Genomic DNA, 18012 nt, shown 5'->3' on the forward strand with positions numbered 1-18012 from the left:
ACTCTTGCTTGTATTGCTAAATCACACCTCTGAACTCTTTGATGTTTTTCTTTCCACTTTAGATACACATCTGATGTATAATATGGGTGGTTCCTTAATCATTCTGTCTAGCCTACAGCCATTTGACCGTGTATTTCAAGAAAACTGCATTAAAACTTAACAAGCTGAGATAATATTTATATTCTCAGTAAACAATTTTGAATGCTGTCATTTTAACATAAGTGTCAGTTTTGAAAAAAAAAATGGCCATATAAGTTGCGAAATTGGTAAGCAAGTGGTCCTAAAGTGAGATACAGCAGCATTAAGACAAACTGCGAACACACTGGATTCAGTATACATTTTAATGAGTTACAGTATCAGCAAAATACTTCAACCTACTATTACCGCTTTTACTCCCATATGGCTTAGTGTATACTGCACAATTTTCCCTTAGTATTTCTATGACAGTATACTTTTCAAGTACCCACCCAAAAGTGAGCAATATGGGTTTTTCAGTTATTTATCAAATATGCCAAAAAGCCTTCTCTCAAGTGCTATGATCCTATATATTTTTGTGGGGTAACAAGTCCTTCACAAATATCTCAAAGTCTCCCTTTTTCTATTCTTCTAGCAGAAAAAACTTATGCCAAAAAAGCTGAATAGCTTCTCCTAGCAGCAATTAAGACCTCTGATCCTTGCAGTCAAGTCCAATGATTTCGCTGATTGGACAACTGTGTGGAAGTTCTAGTTTGTGGATGTAATCAATTTGAGAAAAAAAAAAAAAAGTTGAGAGTTTTCATCATCATCATGTTTTGGATGTCTTCAGACCTTGTTTCTCCATGATATTCCACAATTTGCGAAGATTGGACTGAGTAATGACATCATCAGGTTTAAGTTGAAGAGCAAGGAGGTAGTTTTCTTCAGCGTCTTTCAGTTTACCATTCAGATGGAGAATGGCTCCAAGATTCATGAGGGCAGCTGGATACTGGTACAGAAAAAAAAAAAAAAAGAAAAAATAAGGAAGGAGAAATATTAGGAATATTTTTCAATTTTTCTTTTCAGGCAATCTTCTTCCACTTAAATTATTCCCTTATGCTTGCACACTTTTCATGGGAGCAATGTAGCAATATAAGCAAATAGAGATAACAAGAAAAAGTTTCTGAGCAGCTGCTATATGCTTTGTGCTTTGAATTGCTGGTGTCTACAGACATAGACTTCTCTCCTTAATGAGAAAACACAGAACTCATCAAGCTTTACATGTGGCGATGTCAGCCTAGCAGAGTTTCAAAGAGAAAATTAAAGTAATCCAAGAGTGGACTGAAGACAGGAATTCAATTTTAATTCAACCCATTGCCAATGAAGATATTGTAACCACTGGGACTAGTTAGCACATTGGAAGTCATCCCCTTTTTCTCTTTGTCTTAATTATAACTAGTAGGAAAATAACAATCTGTTCTCAGATTCAAGGGATGTTCAGGGGTTCTAGGATATTCATTTAGATTCAGGCTGTGGCAATTCATTGTCAACGAACGATTGAATAAAAGTAAGAATGGTGGAAACACATGCTATTTTAATAAAAAGGACGTGTAAATTTCATAACAAATCCATTAAATCTTCTGACGTTACTAACAAATTTTCCATCTTTAGCTAGGACAAAATGTTTCTTGTTTGTATTCTCTTGTCTTTAGATCATTCCATTATGAAATACTAGTTTGCTCGAAATAATTTGAAAAGCCCAGTTAGGAATTGATGAATATTACAAGAGCAGCAAAGCAGATTCATGAAGGTGAAGTGACCAGCCTAGCCTACCTTTTTGTAAGCACCTAAAGTATTACACGTGAGAGCACATGTAAAGGCATGCCAAATTAGTACCTTGCATTTCAAAGATAAAGGGGAAAAAGTACTAGACAAAGTTCACTGTGATTGTCCCCATCAGGGCACAGTCATTTCCAATGAGCTTCAGAAACATTCACTTGTCAAACAGTTTTGCCTCAGAAGACAAGTGTTTGAAGACCCCCACTCACCACTGTTCTGAATCAACATGCAACACTGAAAATCTGAAGCCACGTGGAAATTCAGCTTCAGACAACTGTGTGTGGGTGTTGGTGTGCTTTAGAAATCCTTCAGTGACAGTCACTTAAGGAAAATAAGGTAGGTAGATGTGGTAATAGGAAGTTACTAGGATAAGGACAACATACCAATGTTCCAAACCTCTCCTCTATCAAGTTAAACTCATTACTCCTCCTGAATCAGGCTCCAAAAACCCCTGAATTTTGTGGTGGAAATACTGTGCCGAAAATTCTCTAGGTTTATATCCTAGAAATATGTTTTTCCAGTTTTCTACCTGCTTCTTTTCACCCATTAAAACATACCTCACAAAAACTCTTGAAGAATTGAGACATATTAAATTTTCAAAACTGGCTTACATGTCTTCAAAGGAAGCAAACCAAAATGAATTCAGCCCTCCCTGTTGTAAATATCATAATGCAAATGCAGTGGAAACTGAAGATGCTATTTTTAGATTATTTTTTTCTTGCTTTACCTTGACAGATTATGTCCACCAGACCTAAGTCTTTGTTCTACTACAAAATCAAAACAACAAAAACCCACAACCCAGCTGTACTTTATAAAGTTTTCCCAGTTAAACAATCCAAAACTTCCTCTTCAGTCATTTTTGTACCGAGAAGGAAAACCAAGCCCCTGAAATCAATGAACAACACATAGCAGCTGTGTTATCATAGCTCCTTTACAAAGTCAGTTGCGAATACTGTTTTATAATGGAATAATACACTCCTTAATTACAGATGTTCTGGGTGCTAACTGAAGTGATGCAAATAAGAATGATGGGAAAACAGCTCCACTGTATATGGATGGCTGTCTAAATATCCGCATATTTTACTTATTAATTTATTTTTTGACTTAAGATTGTCTGAGAGAACTTCCTCAAACCGTGAACAGGATGGTCCATTCCCACAAACTGTGCTCCTTATTTGTCTAATGAGTTTATGTATCAAACACCTTTTTTTTTTAAAGAGCACAGTTATTGACACTGAACTGTCTTCTCACTTGAAATGTAACTATGTGTGCATGTTTGCTTCTAGACAAAGCTTACAAAACCTAGAACTCATATTAAATAAGACACACATTACAATGTGCTCAGGGCTAATTCTACAGCATCCACAAACTTATTGTGTGGGAAGTAACACAGATGTTCCATATGGCTTCCAGAATCTCTCTCCATTTCCTTCACACACCCCTGGAAATATGGTATGTGTATGGTACTAATCAAGAAGTCTAAAGAACGTCATTTTTATATGTATATATATATGACCATACGCCTAGCTATGAAATCTCCTCTGCCATCATGTCTTAAGTTTGATCTATAATTTCACTAGAGCAAGCAACAAAAACATCTAGAAAAATGACAAAATGCATGCCTTTTAACTGAACTTTAAACTTTTCAACATCTTGACATCATTCCCCATTTCCTGGAGACCTAACACATTTTAGGTCACTAACGCTCTAAACAAATTGTATCCATGGAAAACGATACATTTAGTTATGTGAACTGATAACTCATTTCAGGTAGTGCTGAAAGTTCATCCCAACTCCATCATGTTCCAAATGAGGAAGTGCACAGGACTTTGGAAAGACTGGTCCCTAACTTTATAAGCTATCAACCACCCCCGGTATCGATGGTTCATTATAAGAGTTGCAGGAATTTTGGGTGACTGAAATATTATATACGTCAGTACCATCTCTTTCTAACAGCTATAAATTATGGTCTAAAGATGAGAGCAAGAGACATTTGCTACAGTTTATCTTCACATACATTGTCTTTTATTAAAGACAGCTGATGAAACTTTTCAGTACGTTAACAAAGGCAGTCTGCAGCTACCAGTGCAATAACATGGGGCTTGTAGCACTGTGTAACAAATGACACCACCTACTACTTCAGAGACTTGAAAGGAGAAACAGGCCTGCCTTCATTTCCTTTTGGAGACAGATGCTTTACATCAAAAAAAGCTGACTGGCATTTCTATCAGGGTTATAAATGCTGTCTCTTATGGTCTATTGGGAATTATTCCCTTTATTAGCATTTTTATCACAGTGTGCTTGTTTCTTTAGTGGCTTTATTATTTTTTTTTGGGTGGGGGTGCTTGTGGGGAGGAGGCAAGAGGAATAACAGAGTAGTTAGTGAATAACAAAATAGTAAAAGGCATGCATTTAGTTGCCAAGGGTGTTTCTGATTTACATTGATGACAATTCTTTCAAACTTTCTCTATATTACAAAAACAAAGAGAATCTTGGGTCATGCAAAAATTTTAACATACATTAAAGTCATCTCTAAAATTAGAGAACTGTGGAATCTCCAAATAAAATAATTCTGAGTAGTTTTTCTGGATTATAGTAATCTAACCAAATACAACACTGGACCCACAAACAGCATGAATCTTAATGACACTCTGGCTCCACATACAGCAAATGCTGCATCAGAACAGTCCCAAATAAAAGACGGTAAGTTTACTCCTATGTATGCCTCAAAATTTATGGAGACAGATACAAATACATAAATACTTAACCTAGCTCAAAAACATCTCTTGTGTGGAGGGCAAGTATGAACAAACAACAGGCCAAAACCAAGTACATAAAATCTGAAATCGTTATCCCCAAAGCTCTGCTTACAGATCACTTTCTTTGCTCAACACCACAGAGGCCAGGGAAGCAGATTCTGAGATGAAAATACATTCTGTTGCTTCTGGGGTAGTTAAAAGGAAAATTGTGCTAATTTTTACTCCAGTAGAATCACAAGTGCATGCTACTTCTCACTTAGTCATTTCAAAAGGTCACTGAAAAGATGTCTCCAATATTCATCTTGCTTTTAATGAATTACTGCAGTGCAAGATCTTGTGGATGTTTCAAAACAACCCCAGGAATGTTTAATGAATACTGTAATCAGCATGGCCAACCCATCAGAAACACAGAGGCTAAGTGTTTTGCTTTAAAACACTGCAATTAAGGACATTTATTCTTTTAAAGATTCCTGTTGAGCAAAGTCCATGCTTAAAGTAGGATACAAAACGTCATTCACATGTGAATATGTCATCCTAGCACTTCTAGTTAAATATGGAAGAAGAATTCTGATACTTCTCTTCAATAACTGAAGACACACAGGTGGTACAATGTACTGAAGCGGTGGAGTATTAGTTGTAGTCTATCTCACTAAGCATGAGAGCAAATTACGGTGGGCTGCTTCATTTTATCATTGACGATGGGATAATGTGTTTTCATGCCTTTTTTTATCCTGCTACAATGATGGAGAGAATATTCTTTTGAACTTGTATTCCTGGTGTTACTGCATAGTATTTTCTGAAGCAAAATATCAACAGCTTCTCTTCTATTGCTAAAGATCACTGAGGAAAAAAGAATCATTTCAGGAATGCCACTTGCTTTTGACAGACCTCACAATTTTTTAATAAAACCATGGCCTAGAAGTTGCCCTACGATATAAACATACTACTTTAAAGTGTGGGGATGTGGGTGGGTGGAGAAGGCAGGACAGGCAGGGGAGGGACATGTGGTGAGATGGTTGCTGCCAACTGGATCTCACACCCCAGTGCAATGCATTGACAATGTTGTAAATTCATCAGTGACACAAGGAAGTAGACCAGTTTATAGAAGCAACCTAGTGCTGCCAGATAAGCCAAGTGCCAGTTGTTCCTTCGAGGGACTCATGTTTCTACCTGGTTCTCCATGCTGTAAGACTTCTTAAGAGCTGCAGTTTGCACATGCTACGTCTTGTATTTCTTCTGAACAGTGCAAGTCATAACTAAGACACTTAGTTCCAGAAATTTGGCTAAGGTGACAAGAGCAAATTGCATAGGAACAGATAACTTGGTGCAAAAAGCATTTTGGAACAAGATGACAGGATGCATGGCAAAATATTATGGATCAGAGAGAATAAAAAAGCATAAAATTCAGAGCTGAGAGGGATTTTCTGTGCCATCAGCCAAGCACTCAGTTCTGCTGGAAAACAAACAAATCAGCATCTTTGCAAACTCTTAAAATGGAAGAATGCTCTGCAACTTTTCCTCTATGACAGTTAAGTACATTACATAAATTGCAAGTCTGCTCATGAACAATTTCTGTGAGTACGCCTTTGTGTTGACAACAGCTTTCAGCTTAAATAGTGAAGAGGGGAAATGAAGAAAAGAACATTCTCCCTGCAAGTACTAATTTGAATAAACACTGCAAAGAGCATAGTTTCTACGGTTGTATTAGTCAGAAATGGACCTAAACGTGTCTGCTGCAAAGGAAGCCGGCATCCCGATCTAATTACCTTAAGACTGCACATAGCTATGCAAATCTAACTAACAAGCCTTGGCTCTAGAATGGCGTGGATCATTGGATTCAGTCGTCGTCTTTAAGAGTACTGTGCCATCAACACTGATAAAAGAATAGCCTTACTTACTTAGTATACTATTATGTCTTTAAATGGAAAGAGATTTCATTTAGTGCTCTATTCACGGTTTGTTCACCAAACGAACAAATTTACTATTCTTGATGAAATTACTGAAATGTCAGATCATGCTGGGGTGGTATTTTTTTGGGTTTTGGGGTTTGTTTTTTTGTTTTTGTTTTTTTTTAAATTATATATTATTTTACATTTGGACACTTAAATCTAGACCTTTAAAGCAGATGACACTTAAACCTGCTTGGTGAAAAGAGAATTTACATGGAAACTCTTTGTATGCATCCACTCCTGTGTACTTTCAGACACTGAAGACTATCCTGTCTGAAACTTCAAATTACAGGATAGTTACATTTAAAGCCAGAAATTAGTAAGTGAAGGAAGGGGATTTTTAAATCTTTTTTCTCTCATGTTTATGGGTGGCAGTTTTCACCAACAAGCATATCGTGAAATTATCCAGTTTACTTGCAGATTTAGACATCGGCATCATTAAGGAAACCTGCAGCTGTGAGTACAGGAAGAGTTCTAGACTTGGCATGGGAAGGAAGAATCAAGCAGTCTACTTTGTTTCTCAAATTATCACATCAATAGGGGACATTTTATCATCAATGTTCTCCAGCCAGTGGAGATTTTTTTCCTCAACATCTTTTTCATCTTAACCTTCAGAGACTGCTCAGAGCTTTGAAAACATAATTACCCAAAACCAAAAGGAGATACAGATATATGTAACATCTTGCTGCTGAAAAGCTATCTACCATTGGCTTATATAAATTCAGAGAATACTGTATATATCAGCAAGTTAACAAAAGCATGTGTTACAACTGGTAAAGGCTGCAGATCGTAACAACAGCTGAAAAAGTCCCACAAAAATGTACTTACATTTGTAATTTCTGTGTATCTACTTTTTTTCTTCCCCAGTGGCCATGCATCAATTTCTTTGATTTATGCTTTAAAAAACCTCCCCTCTAGTAATCACTCTCAGTTTATATAGAAACCATGATGGACATTTTTAGATAACATATTTGTATTACCATAATAAAAACTAAACAGGAACATACATTATGAGTATTTAATATTATGGTTATATTAAAAAAATAAACATTTTCCAGGCCTCAAAGTGTTTCTAATTAAACTTCTTAGCTTTCCAGCTCAAATGTTGTTACCAGTATAGGATATGACAGTCTTGTCCAATTTTCCTAGCATTTTTGGGTTTTGTGAAAAAAAATCTTCAAATGACTTCATTTCTGTTTATAGAAATCCAACTGTGCTCTGATGTTTGCAATTTGATCATTTCAATACATAGCTACAATTATGGTATAAAACATTTAACAACTTTTTTACCTCATCTAACACAAGTATGCTGTGTGCTAATTAGGAAGCCTGTACTCTCAGCAAGTGAGAAACTTAGTGAACAGAGATATCATCTCTATGTCCATACTGATGAACAGAAATTCCTCACAGTCTTTTAGAATTTTGTCTTAAGAAAAAGGACTTCTTTATTTTTTTTTTAATGAAAATGAATCTGTTAGCAAATGTATTTTTGCATGCACTCACTTTCTAAACTTTGAAAACCAGAAAAATAAATGTCGTGTTACTGCATTAGGAGAAACCCCACTTGTCATTTAAAAGAAATGCAAAGAAAAATATATATACTCTACTTCACACAGCATCACACATGCAGGGTTGATTAGAATAGCTGTCCGTGTTAACACAATCAAAACTATCTAAAATTCACAGAAAATTAATCTACAGATCATCTGAGATTATGATAACAATTAAACACGCAGTATATACAACTAGAATTTAAAAAAAAAATATTTTTTAATTAAATAAAATGTCATTGGAAATTAAAAATAACTGCTGAGAAGGAATGCTTCTTCCATCAGTGATCAAATACATCAATACCCAGAGAAGGTTGTATAGATTTTCAAGATTCTAGTCACAGGCATATGAAGCAGTACATTAGAACTTACATTTTTGAGTAGAATAGCCAATGCTGATGTTTCGGAAGGAAGAAATTTTAATTTCTGACCTTAGAAAAAAATAGCTGAATTCTAATTAAGAAAATATCAAAATCACAATATTCCCAGTATCTTGACACAAGTGGTTCAGATCAATGTTGTCAAACGAGGCTTTGCACTTCTGGCTGCCAAGTGTAGTCAGCTGAATTAAGGTCTTGAGAACTAGATCAATGCTGATATTGCTGTCTATTTTCTAAAACTATTTAGGTATCTGATGTTGTAAGGTATAGCTTTCAGGCACACTGTGTAAACCATTATTCAACTTGATATACTTTGAGCACAGAGTAGGAGAACCTTGTTAATTTGTTCATGACTTGCATCATGGACAATTACTGTTAAGTCAGCTCACGGAAGAAGTATGATATTAAACATTACAGAAGTTATTATTAGGCATTGTAGGATGTTCTAGGATTAATTTTAACCATTATTCCATTCCTCCACAGACACGCTTTCTTTTGGCTCACTTTTACTAGGCAAAAGAATCCATTGGTATTCCTCTATTGGTAATAATTTCATTGGTAAATAAGTACAATTCATGTCTATCACATGAAGTGATGCGATTTCCATAACAACATGGTATATCAATACTCTTTGAGGGCATTTTCAAATCGGTCCAAAACCACAATTTCAGCATGTTGAAATGTCACTACGGCAATTCTGCAAATAAATCTAAGAGTAACAAAACTCTTGAGATGATGCATTGTTCAAGGCACTGCATTTTCATTAGACAGTAGACACAACTGAAAAAGAATGAAAAAAACCTTGTTCATTAACATTTTCTTTTCTGAACTTTCTGCATGGAAATCTTTAAAGTATTTGAACATTGATATTTCTTCTCTTCCCCTTTGTCCTTTTTCATCTGGCTGCTATCACTTCCATGCCTGTTTCATTGAGAATAAAAGTTATGGCAACACTGTACTGACTTCAGTTTTACCCACAGGATTACGAGAGCAGCTGAGAATAGAGGCACATACTATTGGCCCGTTGCAAAATGCCGTATTATAGTGCTCCGTGTAATTCATAGGAATTCATGCCTTACTTTTTGGCAGTCAGCAACCTGCAGGTGCTCCTTATATAGTATTTAGCAATTAAATCTACAGTACATATTAAAATTATTAACTTCCAGGGTAAGCACAAGGATTTAATTTTGATTCTTGTAGCTTAAAGCTTTTAAGGCTGTAGCTTCTAAAATTTGGTCTTTTGATCGCTAATAGTAAGAGCACTGGGCACCAATTGCTCGCTGGGCTTTTACGAGGTCGCGACTCATAAAAAAAGGAAAACCATTTTCTGCTATGGCAGCTTTGTTTACCACCACTGATCAGTGACATGTATGTTTACCGTGCTTTCTGAATAATTCATGTCAGTAACAGCAATATATGTTCAGTGGTAGATCTACTCATCCTACACTGAATTGATAGTGCTGTTTATTGAATAGAAACTTCCTGTGTTCTTTAAGATTTTAAGAAACAGATATAGGAATATTTTACTTTGAAAAATACTTATTTCTGAAGGCACAAGAGGACAACTAATATTTGCAGGAATATTAGAACCAAGGAATCAACTCCACCAAGTCCAGTTCCTGCCTCTGAAATCTGATGTCAAAAATTACGCAGTGGAACCAGATGCTTGGAACAAACTGAGTCAGAAAAAGCCTTCCATGTCTGGGACAAACTACAATCCAGGGCCACTAGACTGGCTATGCAGTTCTGCAGTCAATGGCTCAGGTTAATTTTCACTACACATATCACCCATTCTATATGAAGACCACAGGATCCTACAGAAATTAACTTTGGGTTCTACCTAGCAGCAGTCTTTTTGTTAAAGCTTATTTTTTCCTCCAAATCAAAAGGTTTGCCTCCTGTGCAATTTCCATAATCTCTGTTAAGAAACTATTTTCTTCCTTTATTATGGGTAAAACATCCAATTTGTGAACTAAGCAGCAAAAACCCCCATGAATGTAGCAATCAGAAAAGAATTTTTCAAGCAGAATTAATGAAGGATCACGCACTGATCTTTCAAAAATGATAAAAAATAAGACTGATAAATTTAACTGCATTTAAGTGGTTAGAATGTGAAGAAATGAAGTAGAACTACTGAGGTACAGTAACATTCTACCAATTAACTACACTATAAATACATCAATCATTTACCCCATGGAATCTGAAAGACATACAGCAAAACTTCATAAGGAATTTAATTTAGGGTTTTAGTGTGGAATTTTGGTTTTACTGTTGTTATATTGGAAAAGATTTCTATTTTCTTTCACGCTGTAATTGTTTTCAGTGAGTTCGAGGCAGCCAGATGCTGAGGCAACTGGCACTGTTACAAACCATAATGTCAGATTAAAGTTACTTACTGCTACAGGAAGACAATCTTTACTGGAGCACCCAAAGAATTAGTAAAACTGCCTCCGCTTCACAACAGAGCTGTTCATGATATGTAAGACATGTTTCAAAAGGGCAGGTACACTGGAACGTGAATTTGCTCTCCAGCAAAACTAACTGTGGTAAACAGAATCACATAAATGGAATGTGTAGAGCTGATCAGTATACAGTGGTTCAGAATGCCACCACAAAAAGGGACTGTTCTCTAGGGGAAATGAAAAGCTATCCACCCCCTCCTCATTGCATCTTCTCATTAGCAGACACATGATCTCTAGACTATAACTTTCCCAGGGAAAAATACATTCACACTGGTACTTAAGTTGCTCTTGAAGACAAATTCCAAGAAAATTACTTCACCCAGACACCTGCCACCCATTCCTTTCCTAGCAGTCTGCAAACATACAGTTCTTCTCAGGCAGATCTCAGGCCAAAACCAGCTTTATTGTAGGGCATTTCTCCTCTATACAATCACCTAGATACACCCCAAGCTGTGGTAAGGTGAGGGAGAAAAACAGTTCCATCAAAAATATCTTGTGAAAATAGAAATGTTAAGTTCTCCAGAAACTGTGGGGGAAAAAAATCTAATGGGATATGCTAACCCAGAACAAAAATAATTCCTAGAATGTGAAATACTTCAGATACTGCAGATTAGGAAGAAAATTAGGAAGTTATTTATTGCAAGACTTCCTAGTGAGAATGTACTGTTGCTGGGTTTATTTAATGAACATTAAAAACTCTTCCTTATCAGTTCTAATTGCATAATAAATTCATTGCATTGTTTCCAGAATCAGCACTAGAATACTCTATTAGGAAAAAACTTGCCGGATTCTCTTTTAATTGAGTTCAAACAGATGGTTTAATTTCTGAAATGCTAATCTACCGCTGTGAATTCTATATTTCATGGCACTTTATTTTTGATTGACACTGAGGGCTACGTTTAAAGAGCAAAGGCAATCTTGCTCTCTCCAGGAACTGATGCAGGCAGCATAGTACCCCCCGCCATAGTACTATCAAACTGTGAATCACAATCATGTGCATGGGTCTTTCCATGATACATTGTCTTCACCCCCACAAATTCAGCAAAAAGACTGCATCTTTACAAACTACTGCCTCCCATCGTCTCAAAAAATTATTCCTTTAACAACGCAGTAATACAAATCTAGGCTAGTGACTTCCTCTTAATTACATTTGCAAACCTATTTTTTTAATTATTCTGCAAGTGAACACCATGGTTGAGCACAAGAACAACTGTTGCACAGCTATTTTTGTACTAGAAAGTAATCACATGGAAAAAAAATGTTATCTGTCTACTAAGATGTGGATGAAAACTACTAAAATGCTAGATGATGAGACAAATCTGCATTCCCAAGAGACAAGTCTAGCTGAACTCACATCCTTTATTTCTTCACATAATTTTGACCAAGAGCTCAACCTATCTATATACCAGATAAAGACTATGGCTTTGCATAATGAAAATACATACTAAAAAGAAACAAAACAAAAACCAAGCAAAAAAACAACAACAATAAAAAAACCACCACCACCCCCCCAAAAAAAAAATTAAAAAAAAGCAAAACCAGAAAAAGAAATGTGAGGATACCAAGTAAAGTTTCCATTCAAGTTAACTAAGGAATGGTTCTACAAAATTTCTGGATCAAGACCTTTAAAAAAATAGTATCATTTGGTGTGAGAATTTATCTTCTTCAGAGAATTTATGATCTACCCATTGAGAATGACAACTGTCCTATGGGATTAGATGAAGAATATTCAGTATCTAGGCAGGTGCCTGGAAAGAAAACATGAGAGTCATAGAATAATTTAGGTTTGAAAAGACCTTTAAGATCATCAAGTCCTACCATAAACAGAACCTATACCATAATACTTGGGTGATTCAACTTCTTAGGAAACAGACCTAAATTAATAATAAACATACATAATTTTTGTGAAAACATGGTCTTTTACTTTTTACCGATTTAGTCACATAAACATTTTGAACACACCAGCCTACAATGGAAAATGGGTCCATAAAACATTTATTTAATTTCTTTTCTGAAGAAAAGACTTTTCCAGCAGCTCTAAGCAGCGTAAAGAGATTGCCAACAGACATACTGAAAACCTTATATGATCTATGCCCCTAGCGAACAGGGCATGTATTACCAGAGAGCTGTTTTCTCTCAAATTCTATGTTAGGCACAAAATGACTGTTTCAACAGTTCTTGTCAAGACTAATTAATGCTTTAATGAAGATCTAAGGGTTAAATTGAATTAGAAAAGTTAGTATATGGTTGCTTATCTCCAAAAATTGTTCCCCTCAGTAAAAAAAAGCATAGCTATACATTTTAGAGCTCAGGAAGATGAACAAATCAGAAAATACATTACGGCAATAATTAGACTGTAGGAGGATTAATATTTATGGAAAAATGGTAAACATTTTCATAGCTAAAAATGAAAAGTACTCCAAATTACCATGATAATTAATTTCTGACTTACTTTGCTGAGTGTTTCTGGGTATGCAGCTTACTGACTTTACATGAAAATGAGTTCATAGCTGCTGGTATCATTTCACTTGAGGAAATCATGAACTACAGGGCCTACTTTTTACCTCTTGCATGTACAAGAAACAGGAGCAACTCTAAACAAGTCAGTGCTTCTACTGCAATGCACTATTTGTGTAAGCAGAAGAAACTCAAATGTGTTTTCATTTCAGTCATTTAGAGCCTGCACAAAGTACTTATGTATTGATTAGGGTATCAATGTACAACAAATTATTCTACATGGGAAATAAACAGCAACTCAAAGGCATTTTAATTCAATCCCAAAGCTCACAAATTACACTGGGCCAATCGATCTCATATATTTACATATTTAACTGCTTGTATAATCAGAAGAGGAGTATAAATGAACTCCCCATAATCTAACTGTCACAAAACTGAAGATGACAACTGCAATGACATCATTTCCAGCTTTCTCCTATGCATCTTACACAAAGATGGATCACAATATCAGAACCATAATCACCAGAAGCACCTTCAGTCTTTGCTTTCACAGAGCTGCTACAATGCATGAGAAATCACATGCAGAGTTTTCTGGGGTAAGACTACATATATTCTTCATATATTTCCCAAAGGAAATACAGTGTTTTCCACAGCTGAGTAGATTGTTTTTTAAATTATACAACCCATTCTGATATTGTGCTTCAGTATTACAGGTAAATATCCCCATTCCAATAACCTGTGTTCTTTCTTTGTCCCCTGATGGAGATCACCAGAGATGGGAAATGCTGTCCAGGGTTTTTTGTTTGTTTTGGCTGTTGGGTTTTTTTAAGGTGGCAGGCACTAATATCTGCTGAAGTAGGAATACTCTAAGATTCAGAACAACAGCCTGTACACAAGCCTGTCTTCAAGCTGATAATTGTGCATGACAAAAAACCCTAAAAGTATCTTTAAAATAGTTTGGAGGACTATGAACAAGTGTAATTGAAATATAGAAAAAAAATTGATGTTCTAAAGAATAGGTACTGTTTTCCCCAAATAGCTGAACAGAGATAAAATATCTGCCTTGCATTGAGCCCCAGACAAGAAGGATGAAGTGAGTAGAAGGACCTGGAAGGGATGAAGCAACAAGAACAACAACAACAACAGAAAATTGAGCGGAGAGCCCAAATTAGATATAAAGTTATCCAGCTCAGGAGGGGCAGAGAGAGTTCATGCATGAATAAACTCTTTACATAGAGAAGTGTTGCTATTTCTGTGCAAGCACTGAGGAGCCTTTCTACCTGAAATAAAGGGCAACCTGCGTTCAGTTAATACTAATTCTCTTGAATTTCTTCCTTCTGTACAACCTTCTCCTAGACAGGCTGAAAAATGTCACAGCTATTCAGATACTGAATCTCAGAATCAGCCTTTTATTGCCTGTCAACAGGAAAATCTACCCAATTTACAGTAACCAAGAAAGTGTTCTCTCTTCTTTTTGAGATCAGAAAGTGGTGTCGTCTTTACTCTAAGGGTTTTCCGCTATCTCTTCTCCCAGTGGAGCCAATCCATGCCTAAGCCTCCCACTCCTGTATCTGTCTGAAGTCAAACTACTGAAAGTATGCCGTCTGGGAATTCAGTTCACATCAGTCATGCCTGTCTTCCCATTAGGAAGCCACAGTATCCTTTACAGTCCCTAGAAGTCCAGCATGCCCTGTAACAATTGGTTCGGTCTTTAGGAAGCAACGGAGCAGGAAGAGAGGAATAACCGGATCCTGGGAAGTTTTCTTATTCCTCACACCTTCACCAGGAGAAAAGAAAGGAGGCATTTTCAGGAGGCCAAGAGTGCTGCTGGGCTGGAAGGAATCCAGTGTCATTCATATCATTGAGGCAGAAAGTTTGGCACACTTGAGAGGAAGCTTTAAACAATGTAAGGCTTAGCAGCAGCTGGTGCTGGTAGTGGGAAGCTGTGCAGCCCTGACACAGGGCAGAGGAAGCTGGGAGCAGCTCTGAGGGCAGGCAGGCAACCAGCAGAAGCTCTACCTGCCACCCACTTTAGTGTTTTCTGTAAAGGCAGACACAAGTAATGTAAGACAACTGAAGAGATGACCCTTCTGGATGTTTACTATCTCTCAGGTTACATCGTGCCACTAGTACATAAAAGATTGCTGTGTGGCCATTATTTTCAATAAACAATAGAAGAACATTTAAAAACAAGGACTCTCAACTGAAAGTATCATGCTTTATGGGCAATAATGCATGGTGTAATAATCTCTAGAGGACCATGGCAGCTTTGTCTGTATTATGCTCCAGAAACCAGGAGTATGATGGCAAAACACCCCAGTTGGGTTTGAACAGGAGAGACTAGGTAGGCCTGCACAAAAGAACTGTAGGAGCAATAGATTTATCACTGGTGAGTATCCTTGGAGAAGTGTGAGGAGGACACTGGATCCAGAGAAACATGGAACAGTGCCAGTTTTTTGTCAATTGAGGATCAGCTGTGGACAGTTGGAAGAATCACTGTTAACCCATCCACTACTGTCATCATCAGTAGAACTAGCCTAGCAGGAACTCATAAAAGTTTTATCAAAATTCTCATTGGCAATAACAGAAAGTACCCTTAACAGAGCATGGAAAATGCACTAAAGCTGCCTCACTCACAATTACTACTAGCGTGGTCAAGCCAAATGGGAGAACTACTGGATGTTCAGAAGAAAGTCAAATAGGGAAATTTGTCATGGAAACACCTAGGGAAAAAGTAGATATGTTTTAAAACAAAACCCAACATCTATTTTATTTTTTAAAGCTGTATGTACTATCAGAAGTATATTAATTTTTAGAGACCTTGCCATGAATAAAACCCATATATTATGAACGCTTTCCAAAAGAAGGCACTGAAACCATGTTATCTGTAATATGGTTATAAAAATACAGTCAATTATCTGGAAATCACCACAGTTCTTCTTTCAACTGTGAGACAGTTCGAAGTAGAGCTTATTGCAAGCCTGGAGCCTTTGACATGAAATCTGTATTCCAGCACTGAGGGGAAAAAAATAAAAGAAAAAATAAAAGAAGCACTTGTAGAAACTCCTTTTTAATATGATATTGTGTTAACTGATTATATAAACCCTTCAAGTCAAGAAATGGTTTAGTCCCCCACATTATGATTAAACACCATCTAGTGGAAATTGTATTTATTTTGCTTATAGGTACATTTCGCCTTTCCCCCTCATTCTATGTGTTTGCCTTTATGTATGTTGTTACAGTAAGACATTTAATCAAGCCCTTTTGAAGTGGTAGAGTGGAAACAGCTGTGTCTGACAATGTGCCGATGACATGGGGCTTAAAGCTGTCATGAGCTCCAGATTGCAAGCAGCACTAATATGTGGTTGGGATGGTAGTGACTTGCAGGTCATGGCACCTCCTTGAGGAATGTTTCTAAGCCAATCAGCTCAAGGTGGTATCTCAAAGTCTTAAGGCTCTGGTGAGCTCTCTTTCACTTAATACTCTTGAGGTCATACATCAAAGCGCCCTTTCTTCTGAAGAGCCATTGGCCATATGTGGGGGTTCTAGAGCAGAATTTTAAAAATCAGCTGCTTCAAGTTCAGAATTAAAAAATAAGAAATGCAGTTCTATTACACAAATCATGTCTTAAAAGTTGAATAAAAGCTGAAGCTTAAGTCAAGATCTCACATTCTTGCAAAGAACGCCAATTTAAAGAGAGTTGCTGGATGACTGATTTTTCCACAACAAAGTCAGCTTAAAGTTCACATTTTAGAGTGCCTAACAACTTGTTAAAACAATTTCCTGGTTTGTGAACATTACAAGATGTAGGGCACCTAGAAACCATTTCTAAGTACAGACTTTCCTCAGCAGTACTCCCACTCAGAATAATTATTGCATAAATGTCTTGCTGTCCAAGAAACTTAGGCTTTCATTCCTTCACGCAACTGAATTTCTTAAAATTAGACTAATGTGATTAGCATACATCCAAGTCAACATTCCTTGAATAAACACATATGTGCTTCGCGCTGATGAGGCCCTAAAATGATTTTGTTTTGATCACAGTAAACACACAACGTAGGAATGCAATTTTTGGAAAGTAGAAAAAGATACAGGGGTTAGGGAGGCTAATCTCTATAGGTTACCTATACAGTTGAGGGAGGAAAAGAAAGCTATGGTAAAAAATGATTCAGAGTGAATAAAAGTAGATTCCTTCTGCACACTGATACCTTGGCTCCCCGAGGGACAGTCAACTCTCTGAGGTCTATTTGGAAATAAATAGATGTAATCTCGAGAATGCCTGCTTCTTCAGCGAAGTTTTAAGACAAATGATTCCCATCTCTACAACAGCTCTGTATTCTACAAACACTGTTCTTTGGAAATTAGACTGCAAATTACTTTCATAGGGGATAAATACACACCTAGTGCAAATAAGGCAAATCATGCACATAATTAAGAGAACAGTTAGGTCTAAATCTGGAATCTTAATACTAGCCAGATTTGTCTACATACCCAAGCTGCATTTCAGCTGGTGCTGCTATTGTACTGAAGTGTTTTAATTCTTTTACACTCTGCAGAATGAAGGTGTATCTGAAAGCAAATATGATGTTCAAGATGTGGATATACATTTTAACACGCCTACGCTGCATTTAGTTGTTCCTTTACTGGTTTGTTTTTTGAGG

General features: G+C 36.6%; 1 protein-coding gene across 1 annotated transcript in view; it reads right to left on the reverse strand.

The window, feature by feature from the left end:
- Nucleotides 1-784: 784 nt before the first annotated feature.
- The window catches only part of TMTC2 (transmembrane O-mannosyltransferase targeting cadherins 2), a gene marked incomplete at both ends in the record, with an annotated part of 250608 nt that continues 233380 nt past the window's right edge, over nt 785-18012 (reverse strand). Inside the window, one exon of the mRNA XM_084279586.1 lies at nt 785-964. Within this exon, the coding sequence (XP_084135712.1) occupies nt 785-964 (180 nt within the window). The remainder of the gene's footprint in view (nt 965-18012) is intronic.

Source organism: Gallinula chloropus (genome assembly GCF_964237585.1).
Source record: "Gallinula chloropus genome assembly, chromosome: 1".
Classification (NCBI taxonomy): domain Eukaryota; kingdom Metazoa; phylum Chordata; class Aves; order Gruiformes; family Rallidae; genus Gallinula; species Gallinula chloropus.